The 14,208-nt window shown below is 48.3% G+C and overlaps 1 protein-coding gene across 1 annotated transcript; it reads left to right on the top strand.

Annotated features, from left to right (window-relative positions):
* Positions 1-11,425: 11,425 nt before the first annotated feature.
* LOC139262440 (antifreeze protein Maxi-like) lies at positions 11,426-12,250 on the top strand. Its single transcript, XM_070877631.1, has one exon. It carries the CDS (start codon positions 11,426-11,428, stop codon positions 12,248-12,250), a length of 825 nt encoding a protein of 274 aa, XP_070733732.1.
* Positions 12,251-14,208: the final 1,958 nt, after the last annotated feature.

The raw sequence follows: 14,208 nt of genomic DNA, 5'->3' as shown, positions 1-14,208 counted from the left end.
ATTTGGTCCAATAGTGCCTATGTGTTAGATCTCTTAATTTCAAATGAAATACGAACTCCGATTGTAGTTTTAATGTCACTTTATTTTAGCAGCAGTAAGAAGCTCTTGGCTTTAAGCCAGGTCTTTGTCCTTCTGATATCACATGGCCAAAATGGCTGTATTTATACCGGGTTCAATTTACAGAAAAGAACTCGCCTTCTTTGACCTTATTGGCTCAATTAATAGTCTTTTAACCTTTTAATTGGCTTGCTACCCAAAGGTCCTAAAATGTCAAGTTGATTGATGACTTAATGCAACATGCTCCCACTCACGTAGCATCTCTGACTTGGTGTCTGTGAATTTTCACAGCCTGTCTAAATGCAGCCTGTTTGAATTCTCTAACACTATGCTATAAATACCATGTTCTCCCTGCCGCTATACGACAAAAATGACTATTGTAAGATAGACGGTAAGGCTCTGGTCCATGGGCCCTGGTTACGTCTGTTCTGGTCATACCTTAAACAGAGATCCCAGCCCTGCTTCATAGGAAAGGTAGCAGCCCATAGGAAAGGGGGTTCACATAGTGACGGAAATTCCAGAGCAGACAGAGCAGCCAAGGGCGCTGTGATTGATGGGGAAATAGAGGATATAGTTGTTGAGCCCTGCAATGCTGTTAGCAAGGCCTCCCCAACAGATCACCTAGATTTAAAATCCCTGCAGCAGCAATATTGGTCATATGCTGTTGTAAGCGCCAGGCACGAGGAAGGCAGACTCCTTCCTCAACCAACAGCCTGGGCTCCCAATACCATATTAGCCACTGCCCCCGACTCAGATGAGCAGTTGCTGATGTTCAAAAGAAAGTCAAATGCCTGCCTGGTGGTGTGTGTTCCACCAGAGGTGGGTCAGGAACTGCTCTCCCTCTTTCACTCCCACCCCACAGCAGGGCACTAATCGGCCCTGGTAACCTTCTATAAGGTAGCATCCACAGCTTGGTGGCATTCCATGAGGGAAACGATCAACCAATACGTGTCACAATGCCTACCGTGCCTGCAACACAATCCTCCTGCATGCACGAACCGAGCCTTGCTTCAAAGCACACCCCCACCTCAAGGGCCATGGACTTACCTCCAAATAGACTTCATTGGGCCACTTCCACAGGCACAAGGCAATTTTCAGCATGCCCTAGTTTTGGTGGATCAATTCACTGAATGGATCGAAGCATTTCCCTGCCGCTCCAAAACCGCAATCACAGCAGCCAAAACACTATTGAATCATGTGTTTTGTAGGTGGGGAGTACCAGTACAAGTGGACAGCGATCAAGGTTCACACTTTACCGGTAAAATTTTTACCCACCTGCAGGAAATGTTGGGGATAAAACACAAATTACATATTGCTCACCAACCCCAGTCATCCGGAGGGGTTGAAAGGGAAAACAGGACCCTCAAGATAATGTTAAAAAAATTGTGCGTGGACCACCCCACTAATGAGCTAACATGCTGCCAATGTGCTTAATGTCAATGAGGTCTACACCTCAGAGAACAACAGGGGCCTCCCCATATCAGGCCATAATGGGGAAGCTCATGAGAAATACCAGACCAACTAACACTAACAGGGATGAGTCCCCAGACAATGAAAACATGTAGTTCCAAGTGGCTGGAGCAAGTGGTAGATCACACTGATCAGATCAATCGATTTGTGGCCACCAAATTGGGGAAGTCAAAAAAACAAATTAAAAGGTACTTTGACAAGAAAGTACGTCCCTTTGAATACGAGGTGGGAGATTCAGTAATGATTCCAAATTATGGGAAAAAGAAGCATGCCTTTGAGCATGGGTGGTGGGGACCGCATAAGACCGATTGAACCCCACGGTTTATTTGATTCAGTTACTGGGGAAAAAGGGCGTTAAGTACAAGAAGTGGTTTCATGTTAATCAGTTAAAAACTGCCAAAGAGTAAATGCTGCACTGACCATGTTACGGATCCTCACGATTGTCAGGACGATACTGGCCACGTCCAAAGCCGAGGGAAGATGGAGAAGCGGGAGCTGCAGCCTGACTCACGGTCATCATCAATCATCAATCCACTTTTCTCTCTCTCTCTCTCTCTCTCTCTCTACGTTTAGAACCCTTAAACAGCAGAGCTATCAGAACCCTCTCAATGTTTATGATATGTGAGCCCTGAGAAGATAAACCATATGAGGAGTCAATAAGAATATTTCCCCCTCAAGGTGGGGAGTTTGTAAGAATAAAAGTGTTCAGTAATAAAATTGATTCTGTGTATATATAAATGTTGACAGTGTAGCCTACATGAAAAGACAATTTTGAAATATTCAAAATGGTTGCTCACGGACCTCCAGCATGGTGAATGTGTATTGTGTTATTTGGAAAGCCATTAACCTAATCAAGGGATGGTTGGGCCACATGAGTGAGGAGAGCCAATAAGGAACTGCCCTGGAACCCAGGTCCTATCCTGAGGCTTTCGGAGGAACAATGAACTTAAGGGATATAAAAACTCAAGCCACAGTTTGCTCTCTTTCTTTTTCTTCCTCCACAGATCAAAAAGCAGCCCTGTGCTGTGACAGAGGGAAGTAAAGTATACCATTTTTATTATAACCTCATTGTATCTCTGTTGTAACTAGTTAGATCCGTAGGATAACTGACAACTGCTGATAAATGTGCATATGTGTGTGTTGAATAAATTGTTCTGAATTGTTTTAAAAGAATCGTCTCACTGTCAATTTAATGCCAGAGATTCAGAAACTTTACAGAGCGCTGATGTGAGCGACAACGCTGACACACTACTATGTGTGTGCAGCTCAGACATCAATGGTTCCCATCACCTTGGTGCCAGTTAAAGTTTACATTGAGTGATGTTAAGTTGTATTTAACCCTTTTCTGGTAAGGAATCACCAGTGTGTAACAGTCCAGCTATCTGAGACAATGCACAACAAGGTTATGTTCAATAACAAAAGTTTAATACCAACATTGGTCTGAAATCATAAGTATCACAGCCAATAACACCCAACCCCTGCCCACACCCCACTTTTTCCACCATTGATATAAATCACATGGTCAACATGTCCACCAACACAGAATACAAAGGCAAAGCAGGAGCGTGGTCCCCAGCCCCCATACATTGCAACAAATTCCATACACCAGATGGAGATATAACACAGCCATCACCTGTGCACGTGCACCTCACTTTCCTGCCCCCCTCTCCTTCTTCACTCCACCGCTACCGCTTCCCCTCCTCACTCAACAGTGCCTGGCCGAGCAACTCCTCAGGTGGTGCCTCATTGCGGGGGATGAAGACAGATCCGTTGGTTGGATCAGTACAGGAGCGGGGACTGCCGAGGGGATAACATTCTCTGATGCAGAAGCAGGATCTTGGTCCTTGCTCTCATCTGTCATTCGCAGTGGTGGTGCGGAACCTAGGGTTTGAGTGCCGCACTCAGGGACCACTGTGAGGCTTGTGGCAGCAGTGTTCCTGGCTATCGCATCCAGGGACTCCGCCATGCACGGAATATACTCTGTCATGGTGGCCAGGGATATGCCCCCCAATGCTTCGATGAGCTGGTCATCAATGTCTACAGTCTTCCTGGACAATCGTACCATCTCTCTGCTGTCATGTCGCACTCATGAAACAGACCTGCCGCATCCACGAGGCCTCCGCGCGCTCGGTGCCATCCTCGGGACAAGTGGGGTGCCCTGTGGTGAGGTGCTTGGGGCCGGCACCTCCAGAGTGGAGGTGGGTATGACTGGAGGACCAATAGATGGTCTTGGGGTGGAATGGGTTCTGGAGCATGGCGATGCAGTTTCTTTGAAGTCTGCGCTCTCATCCGTGGAGAACAGACCCAGCGGATTGACGGGCGACAATCGGAGCTCCTCAACACCAGATGTAGTAGGATCATCAGCTGACTCCTGCCCCACGCCCCCACCTTCTGGCCTCTGTGGCCTTGCCTGGGGCCATGCTGCTGGCTGAGCTGCAAGACACAAATGAGGTTATTAGAGAATAAGAGGTTGCTAGGGTGACAAGGTGAGTCCAGCACTGCACACAGCATATGCATGACAAAAGCACCACCGCTCTCAAGATCATCGAAGACATCACATTTCATGACCATCAATACATTGTGCATTGCAATGGTTTTCATTAGGTCAGCATTATTTCTATGATACTTTTAGAAATCATCTATCATATATGATTGTTCGGATATGAGTTGGTGTGGCATCTATTGACTTTACATCACGCAATGGTGTAAGCCTTACTCATGTGGCGTCACTTCAGGGTCTGCAGATGCATCCGGGGGTGCTTCCCCACGAGTGCTAGCACTCGCTCCTCCATCTCTGTGATGTCGCTGGAAACTGGTGGGCCCCCACCCGTTCGCCTCTGCATGGACCACGTCGTCGATAGCTTCTGTAAAAGGTGACAGAACAACATGGCATGAGATCATTGCGTGAAATCATTGCTAGGTACTATCACAGAGACTGATACAACACATAACCGACAGATGTAATCATGATTATTATGATTATTATCATTCTTTACCTAAAGATGTACGCTGTGACTGCAGGCTTTGAGTAAAACATTCCCGGTAAAAGTGCAAGACCTCACATATGCTGATAGTCACTCATGACTGTTACAAATCAAATTATATAAATACATAAGTACATGTAAATCAACGTAATGCTTACTCTTGTGGATCTCACATTTGCATTCCATCATTTGCGGTATTGGTTGCCCTCACGCACCTCGTTGGTCGACGACGAGACCACCTCTGCTATCTCGGTCCATATCCTCTGGTAGATCTTTGGGGTGGGCTTCCCACGCCCTCCCTGTGTCAAATCACCCCAGCGTAACTCGACATCCTGCAGGAGGGAGGCATTTGCCTCATCCGAGAACCTCCTGAGTCTTTTGTGGCCTCCAATGTGCTCCTCTCACACCTCGCTGCTGTCGCCAGCGCCTTGTGATGCCTCCTCCTCTCCCTCCATTATAGGGCAAATTTGGTCAAATATGTGGCTGGTAACAGCCAGTTTTTGTTTGCCTACTTGCTGTGAAGCTCTAAAGTCTCCCTCCTTCCTCCCAAAGCAGCCACACCACACCCAGCCATGCCTTCAGTCCCTCTGAGCTCCCTCTCTCTCTGTCTCCTCTTCTGTGCATGTCATGGTGACCCTTGACCTCCAGAATCATGGAAATCGAGCGTTGCCATACCGTCGCTAAGGATGGCCACACGTTTCGGCAGAAGGTCAAAAAAATTTAACGCTACCTCCTATTTGATTTTGCTCATGGTAACGCCCATTTTCAAAAATGTAAACTAGGTGTTTTGAGAATGGGCGAGAAGTCGGCGATCTGAAAACCCTTTTTTACCACCCACAATGGAAATTATGCCCATTTTTGGCGACAAGCACAAAAGTGGAGGTTCTAGCCTATAGAATTAAGTTAAACTAAGTGTGTTCAAGATACTATAAAATACAGGTTGTAGAGGCAGAAACCCTCACTACATTTAAATATACTTGGATGTAAACTTGAAGTGCTATAACTTGCAGGGCTATGGAGCTGGAGCTGCAAAGTGGGATTAGGCTGGATAACTTCTTGTTGGCCGGCACGGACACAATGGCCCGAAATGCGTGCTGTAAATTTCTATGATTCTATGCATTTGGCCACTGCTGCTAAGCATCTTGGCCCCAACTTTCCACATGATTTGCTTCTGATTTTTAGGAGCAACTGGTGTAGAACGGAGTATCTTAGAAATCGGAATTCTCCACATTTAGTTTGCTCCAGTTCTAGTCAGTTAGAACAGTTTCACTTTGGAACAGAATTTTTTTTCAAAAGGGGGCGTGTCCGGCCACTTACGCCTGATTTCAAAGTTTCGTGAGTGAAAACGCTCGAAAAAACCTTGTCTACACTTTAGAAAATCAGGCGTAGGTTACAAATTAGGCGTCCGGAACGAGGTGGGGGGGGGAGGGGGGGAAGGGAAGTCATTAAATTCTACAATCAATCCTTAGTTATACTTATACAAATATTATACAAATAAATCCAACCTGAATAAAAATTTATAAGCAAAGAAAAGATTAAATAAATCATGTTCCTACCTGTGTGAAAGTGCTTCAGGCAGGCCTTTCATGTTAGAGACAGGCAGCGGTGTGGCGTCAGTGTCTCGACGGCAGCGGCAGCAAGCTTCGAGCTGAGCTGCAATGCTTGAGGCAGGCCTTCATTCTCTTCGTGGCTGGCCGCGAAGAAGCAGCACCGGACGGACCCGTGGCCATTCGGCCATGAGATATCAGCGGCGTCAGTGGCTGGCCGGCAGCCAAAGAATCAGCGGACGGATCCGAGGCCATTCGGCCATGAGATAGCAGCGGCGTCAGTGGCTGGCCGGCAGCCGAAGAATCAACGCAGGACACACGCAGCTCATTAAGGTTCTTGAGGCCATTCGGCCACGCTTTAGGGGCGGCGTCAGTGGCTGGCCGGCAGCCAAAGAATCAGCAGCAGACGGACATGAGGCCATTTGGCCATAGGATATCAGCGGCGTCAGTGGCTGGCTGGCAGCCGAAGATACAGCAGCAGCCTTCGAGCTGTGAGGGGGACTGAGGCCATTTGGACAGGGAGAGGCAGCCACATCGACAGTTTTATATTTAAATTTGTAGAATGGGTGCTGCATTGTCAACACCACGTATTATTGCAAAGTTGAATTGGCACTCTTATTTCTCCAAACACACAGTCCTTAATTTCCATGCACCAATGCAGCACCGGTTCTGCAAGTTCAGCAGTGAAAAGCTGAACTCACTGATTTCAGCAGGTGATTTATTCAGCAGTGTTGCTAAAAGCACTCCCTTACACACAGAAATATCAAAAAAAATTAAATTACAAGCCTTTGCAGGGGTCCAAGAAACAAATCTTCACTTTTTCTGCAGTATTTTTAAAAATGGCCGAGTGCCAATGTTTGTGTGAGACTGCACGTGTGCGCACGCTCCAACGCGCACGCGCAGGGTTGTCGGCACCACGAAGGCTAATTTAAATTGTACCCAGCCCCTGCTACTTAGAAAATCGGCGCGAGTGTTAGGCTCCGCCCCCTGCTGCGAAGAGTGCTCCGCGCCAAGCAGACATCGAGCTCCAAGGAGCTCGAAAATATCGGACTTTTTTTTAGGCGCAGTTTTCGGTGCGAAAAACAGGCGCCCAGCTCGGAGATGCGCCGTTTTCGCCGCGGCACGAAACTTGGGGCCCGTATCAGTAACATTTCAACATCCTTTGATGTTTATTGAAATGGCAGAAAAAACATGACATTTTAATTAGTGGCAATATATATTACATTGTAAGCTGCATTATTCTCCACATCTATATGTGTCTCCTAAAGCTCAGATTTTCCGTTCAGGTTTGGTCTTGACCAGAAATAGGATGATCATGAATGGTGCCCAAATTCATAAGCACTGATATTTTAATACTTTCGTGGTGGGAGCTATGAAGCAGTCAGGAATCCCGGGAAAACAGGTTTACCGCAGGCTCTGCTCAACTTAACGGCAGTTCCTGATAAGTATTTGAAAGCTCTGTTTCCTGCTTGCAGTCAGCCAGATGGAGAGGCTGGCTAATGTTACAGGCCTACCCACCTGCAGCTAGTCAGCCTCTCCATCTGGCTGGCTGCAAGGCTGGCTAGCTGCGGGTGGGTAGGCCTGTAACATTCGGCCACAGAGAGGAGGGGGCGGGGTTTAGTGGTTGGGAGCCCGAGGAGCATTGGGGGAAGTCAAGGAGGTGGTTGGGGGCCGGAAAGAGGAATCGGAAGCCTGAGAGATTGCAGGGGGTGGGGGGCGTGTTGGAGGTGATCAGAGGCCTCATGGTGGGGTTTGGAAGCCTGGTGGGAGAGAACGGAGACCTGGTGGGGGGGGATTGGAGGCCAGGTAGGGGGAATTGGAGGCCTCATGCTGGGGGGTGGGGGGGTGGAGGGGATTGGAGGCCTGGGGGGTGATTGGAGGCCTCTTGGGGTGGGGGGGGGGTGCTGAAGGAATTGGAGGCCTCGGGTGGGAGTGTCCGATCGCGGGGGGTGGTGAGGCAGTGATTCTGGATCCAGCAGGTAAGTGGAAAGGTACTTACATCCTGTATTCAGCAGTCCTCATCTCCCTTTAGCTCATGGGTTCTCCAAGGCCTGAAAATCCCGACCAGCCAGATTTAAGTTTGTAATGGTGGATTTCCATGAGGCACACCGGCCTCATAATAATATTTAAATGAGTGACCACCCTCCAGGGAGTGTGTTGGCTGCCCGTGCCCCCCCGAGTCCCCCGTGGATGGGTTGGAGGTGAGTCTTGGACATATTTAGTTTTGTAAGACTTTAACCTCCCACCCGATTGCAACCCACCAGTTTTTTGGGGGTTAAAATTCACCCCCAGGAGTCACAATCATATACAGTGTATAAAGTTGCTCTCTGTTACAGGATCACGAGACACTTACATATGTGTAAGACCATTAAGCCCATCTCAGTTCATCCATCCAGAAAGATCCTAAATTCTCCCCATTTCAACATCCATTTGTTTCTTAAAATATTCCTGGGTTTTCACCTCCACTACCCTTCTTGATCACTCTTCTTGAAAAGAAGAATTTCTCATCATCAGCCCTAAATTTACCTTTTACAAGTCAATAGGATGAATTTGTGGTCGGAGGCTTCCCACGGGAGAATGCCTCCAAACCGCAAGAAAAGTTTGAACCTACCTGATGGTCCTGAGAATTCGTAGACTCTCACTCCTGGGTCTCTATGCGTACACCTGCACACAGGCCCACATATCCCCGGGGCGCACGCTGTTTGCAAGTGTCCCTTGGATCACATGGGCCAGGCCAACCAATGAAAAAGGGGATTCCCATGAGGCTTATGGGGATTCTATTTACATACAGAATCCCCATCAGCATGGATAGAAATCCCCAAAACAACACAATTACACAGTAATTAAATAAAAATAAATCATTAAATGTTCAAAGTTAATTAAAATACAATTAAATTAAACATTTAAAACAAAAATGTAATTTTTTGAAAAATAAATGTAAATGTTTTGTAGGCGCTAAATATAACCTATAACTAATTTTAATGTTTTTTTATGTTTAAATCATTCTTAAAAATATATTTAAATATTTATTTAATCTCTTACGCTTGTAAATGAAAGCCTTACGCCTGATTTTACCAAGTGTAAGTGTTTAACGGGTATTCGTTGAGCATTAGTTGGGCGAATGTCCATTTCCCGGGGATGTGGATGATCTGTCAAGTTGAAACTTGCAGCACATGCGGAATCCCAGAACTTGTGGGGCACTTACGGCTACGTATGCACCATGTATGCGGTCATAGGCTCTGGAAAATCTGACCCTATGTCTAGGCCCCTATGTTCTACTCTTGCTATTTAATGTAAGTAATATTCTGGGTTTATAGTTTCCATTCCCTGAACCATATTTTAAATCTGTATAAAATCGCCTCCTGGTTGCTTCTTTATAGGATGGAAAGTGCAAGTTTCAAGTTGAAATCACTGAAAGAAGAAAGCATTTATCATTCCTTCAGTTACTAAGATGTGACCAATGTCAATCTTTAGAGTAAATTGATTCTGTTTCAGGAGGAAAGAAAGCAAAGCAAATCCTAGGCACTAACTCAATTAATTCTGTAAGGGCTGGATACATGGGAGGGCCTTTACCCATAGATGGCTGTGCTTACTGTTATGTATTGTCCAGGTACATTAAATGTATAAGTACAATGGTGTGCCACAGAGGGCGCTGTGGTGGGAGACCTGAAAGTACCTGCAAGGCAGAGTATAAAAAGCTGCCCACCACACCTGAGAGGCACTCTGGAGTTACACAATAAAGGACTAAGGTCACAGCAGTTACTACAACACCAGACCGTGTGGAGTCAGTGATTTGAGTGCTACATACAGCACATTGGCGACAAGGACATGGACGAACTTCACGCAACCATGGCTACTCTGGGCTCACTAAAGGATTTTATGGTGGGCAATGATTGGGAGGCCTTTACGGAAAGGCTCAAGTACGACTTCACAGCAAACGACCTGACGGGGAACACGGACGCACTGAGAGAGAAGCGTAAGGCAATATTGCTTTCCAGTTGTTGTGATGAGATTTACTGTCTCGTCATGGATTTGTTGGCATCCGCGAGCTCCAGGGATAAGTCATATGAGGAGCTGATCGCGCTCATTCGTGACCAACTGAAACCGAAGGAGAGCATCCTCACGGCCCGGCAGAAATTCTACCACCACTGCAGACCTGAGGGCCAGGATGTCACCAAATATGCTGTGGACCTCAGGAGACTCGCGGCACCATGTGATTTTGGCACACACCTTGAAGACTCGTTGCGAGACGTCTTTGCTATGGGGATTGGCCATGAGGGTCTCCTTCACAAGCTGCTATCCACTGAACCCAAGTCACCCTGAAGCAAGCCATCACCATCAGCAGGGCATTTATGACCTTGACGTGCAGCTCCAGGCAGATGATCCACACAGTCTCGAACCCGGCAGTCACTGTCCACAGGATAGCGCCCGCCACGGACAAAACTACAGAACGTGGCTCTGCCCAGGGCAGAGAGCATGGACCTAGGGGTCTTGGAACTCAGAGTCCGCCGAGGGGGACTAATCAAGCAGCACCATGCTGGCGCTGCGGAGGAAGCCATGGGGCTCACCGATGCAGGTTTGCGGAGTATACATGCAATACCTGCCACACGAAAGGCCACCTTCAGCGTATGTGCAAAAGAAACCTGACTCACCGTCTGGCTGAGGAGATGGTAGAGGATCCACCATCCAGCGAGGAGCACGCAGAAGAAGATGAGGCGTTGTTTGGACTGTATACGTGTACCGACAATTCGGCCCCAGTGATTATGGAAGTCAAGATCAATGGAGTCCCAGTGAGTATGGAAGTGGACACTGGATCAGGCCTGTCGTTGATGAGTCAGAGAACTTTTGATAAACTGTGGGTCAACCCAGCTGCACGACCCAAGCTGGTCCCGATCACGGTGAAGCTGCACACCTACACCAGGGATGTGTAGGTATCTCACGGGGGCGAGACGCATGGTTTACCTTTGTGGGTCATTGCAGGCAATGGGCCGACACTTCTCAGCAGGCGGTGGATGGGGAAGGTCTGTGGGAGCTGGAAAGACTTCATTCCTCCACAGACTGCTGTTCCCTGGGTTCCCAAAGAGCAACGTCGACCGAGCTGGAGGAGAAAGAAGCCGTTTATCGGCAGTATAAATCCCCACACAGACGACAGCAGCCCAGAACTCCTGACCTCAAGCAATCCTGCAGCCTCAGCCTCCACAGATGAGCAGACCCTGGAAGAGCAGGCGTTGATCGGGAAATCCATCGACGGACGACAAATTGGGGGGGCCCACACGGAGAGAAAGTCGGGTGGCGGTTGCGGCTACGGTGGAGGCCGGGACGGCGGTGGCAGGAACGGTAGGAGAGGAGGCTACAGCGGCGGCCAGAATGGCACGAGAGGAGGCTACAGCAGCGGTTGCGGCTACAGCGGCGGCAGAGACTACAGCGGCGGATGGAACGGCAGGAGAGGAGGCTACAGCGGCGGCCGGAACGGCAGGAGAGGAGGCTACAGCGGCGGCAGAGACTACAGCGGCAGCCGGAACGGCAGGAGAGGAGGCTACAGTAGCAGCAGAGACTACAGTGGCGGCCGGAACGGCAGGAGAGGAGGCTACAGCGGCGGCAGAGACTACAGCGGCGGCCGGAACGGCAGGAGAGGAGGCTACAGTAGCAGCAGAGACTACAGCGGCGGCCGGAACGGCAGGAGAGGAGGCTACAGTAGCAGCAGAGACTACAGCGGCGGCCGGAACGGCAGGAGAGGAGGCTACAGTGGCAGCAGAGACTACAGTGGCGGCCGGAACGGCAGGAGAGGAGGCTACAGTGGCAGCAGAGACTACAGTGGCGGCCGGAACGGCAGGAGAGGAGGCTACAGTGGCAGCAGAGACTACAGTGGCGGCCGGAATGGCACGAGAGGAGGCTACAGCGGCGGCAGAGACTACAGCGGCAGCCGGAACGGCAGGAGAGGAGGCTACAATGGCGGCAGAGACTACAGCGGCGGCCGGAACGGCAGGAGAGGAGGCTACAGCAGCGGTTGCGGCTACAGCAGCGGTGGAGGCTACAGCGGCGGCCGGAACGGCAGGAGAGGAGGCTACAGCAGCGGTGGAGGCTACAGCGGCGGATGGAACGGCAGGAGAGGAGGCTACAGCGGCGGCAGGTATTACCCGGGAGAACGCGACAGCTACTCGGTTGGGCACAAGTGCCAGAGCAGCAGATTAGGCAGCAGTTACGGCAGTTACGGAGGCCACAGGGACTATGACTGATCGAATCCACAGAACCATTTCTGCCACAATTCAAGATTCAATCGTTCTTGGCCATTTTTCTTCTTTCTTCCTTCTTTACCCCTTCTAGCTCTTCCTAAAACGCCATGTCAGCGAGCTCAAGAGCAGCAGAGTTGAGCAGAACAAAGGCAAGCAGAGCAACTAAAATGATGGCGCCTAGTGGAAGCCTCATGGGAGCCACAAAGTGGCGTCTTAAAAGGGAAATGCACCCGGGAGCCTTAAAAGGGCCTTACACCGTTGGCGGTCCCCACAAAGAGACTTTTGTAAGGCAAGAGCGAGTCTAATTGAGTAATGTGATTTGTATGACAACGTGATTTAGGATAAGAGTTAATATTTTGATGCTATATGGGTACTGTGTTTAAAATGATGGATATGAATGATTTACGAAAAGAATTAATAATACAAGGTACAAGTAAAAGGGTTAAGGGGTCCGTGACTAACATGCCTAATGGACCAAGGCGATTTTTGATTTTACGTGATTCATGCAATGGTTCAGTGGCTGCAGATAAGCTGCTAAGGCGACTACTGAGAACAGAGGCAACGCACCAGTTGCGATACCCTGTCTCAGTGCAGCCCATTACCTCAGGCAAAAAGGGGCAGCATACCGCCACTGTACCTCACCCAGTGAGCTGGGATTAAATAACTGTTCAGTGTACCTACAACCTTGTGACATAACATCTGTACCATACAATATATGTACCATACAAATGTATTGTCCATGTATACCTGCTTTCTGTTGGAGGTTATACTCGTGACTTCATCACCCATGTAAGGACTGCTAATACCACATGCTTGCACCGATCGCAAGCATAATCTCTACATGGGGGGGGAAGAGGCAAGTGTATGGTCATGGACTCACACTCACAAATCAACCAGGACGAACAAGGTCAAGGTTACTGGCAATGGCTCTTGGAACTGGGGAGGGGGTGGGGAGTGAGATGTTATGTATTGTCCAGGTACATTAAATGTATAAGTACAATGGTGTGCCACAGAGGGTGCTGTGGTGGGGGACCTGAAAGTACCTGCAAGACAGAGTATAAAAGGCTGCCCACCACACCTGAGAGGCACTCTGGAGTTACACAATAAAGGACTAAGGTCGCAGCAGTTACTACAACACCAGATCGTGTGGAGTCAGTGATTTGAATGCTACATACATCACACTTACTAAGTGCTAATGGTCAAAGATTTAGAAATAGTTTCTCATTTTTGAGGAACCACTAACATGGCCAAACAGGAAAGAAAAAATGGACAGCATATAACTCATTACATATCTCATTCTTCTTATCTCCATTAAAGCCGGAAAAAAGATAGAGAGAAAGAAAGATACAACCAATGCCAGAAACTGCCACACAAAAGCAAAATACTGCAAATGATGGAATCGGAAATAAAAACAGAAAATGCTGGAAATCTCAGCAGGTCAGAAACTTCAACATCTGGTACTGCCTGCAGCAAAAGTGGCCCACTCTGACAAGATCCCAATCATTTTTGCTCATCATCCCAGATAGATTAACTTGACGTTGTGCCGGTAATCTAGATAATCTGATGGAAGGTCATCAACCTGAAACATTAACTCTGTTTCTCTCCCTACAGGTGCTGCCTGACCTGTTGATTATTTCAAACATTTTTGTTTTTTATTTCCGATTTCCAGCACCCAGAGTATTTTGCTTTTTTAAAATTCATTCCTGGGATGTGGGCAAGGCCAGCATTTATTGCCCATCCCTAATTGCCTTTGAGAAGGAAGTCACCTTCTTGAACCGCTGCAGTCTGTAAGATGAAGGTACTCCCACAGGGCTGTTAGGGGGTGAGTACTAGGATTTTGACCCAGCGACGATGAAGAAATGGCGATATATTTCCAAGTCAGGATGGTGTGTAACTTAGAGGGGAACTTCCAGTTGA

Source organism: Pristiophorus japonicus, chromosome 4, assembly GCF_044704955.1.
Source record: "Pristiophorus japonicus isolate sPriJap1 chromosome 4, sPriJap1.hap1, whole genome shotgun sequence".
Lineage (NCBI taxonomy): Eukaryota > Metazoa > Chordata > Chondrichthyes > Pristiophoridae > Pristiophorus > Pristiophorus japonicus.
The sequence above is the reverse complement of the archived record's forward strand: the minus strand, read 5'-3'. Positions and strand labels throughout refer to the sequence as shown.

Excerpts from the sequence above, each read along its gene's own strand:
- LOC139262440 (XM_070877631.1), top strand. The coding sequence starts at position 11,426 with ATGGCACGAGAGGAGGCTACAGCAGCGGTTGCGGCTACAGCGGCGGCA.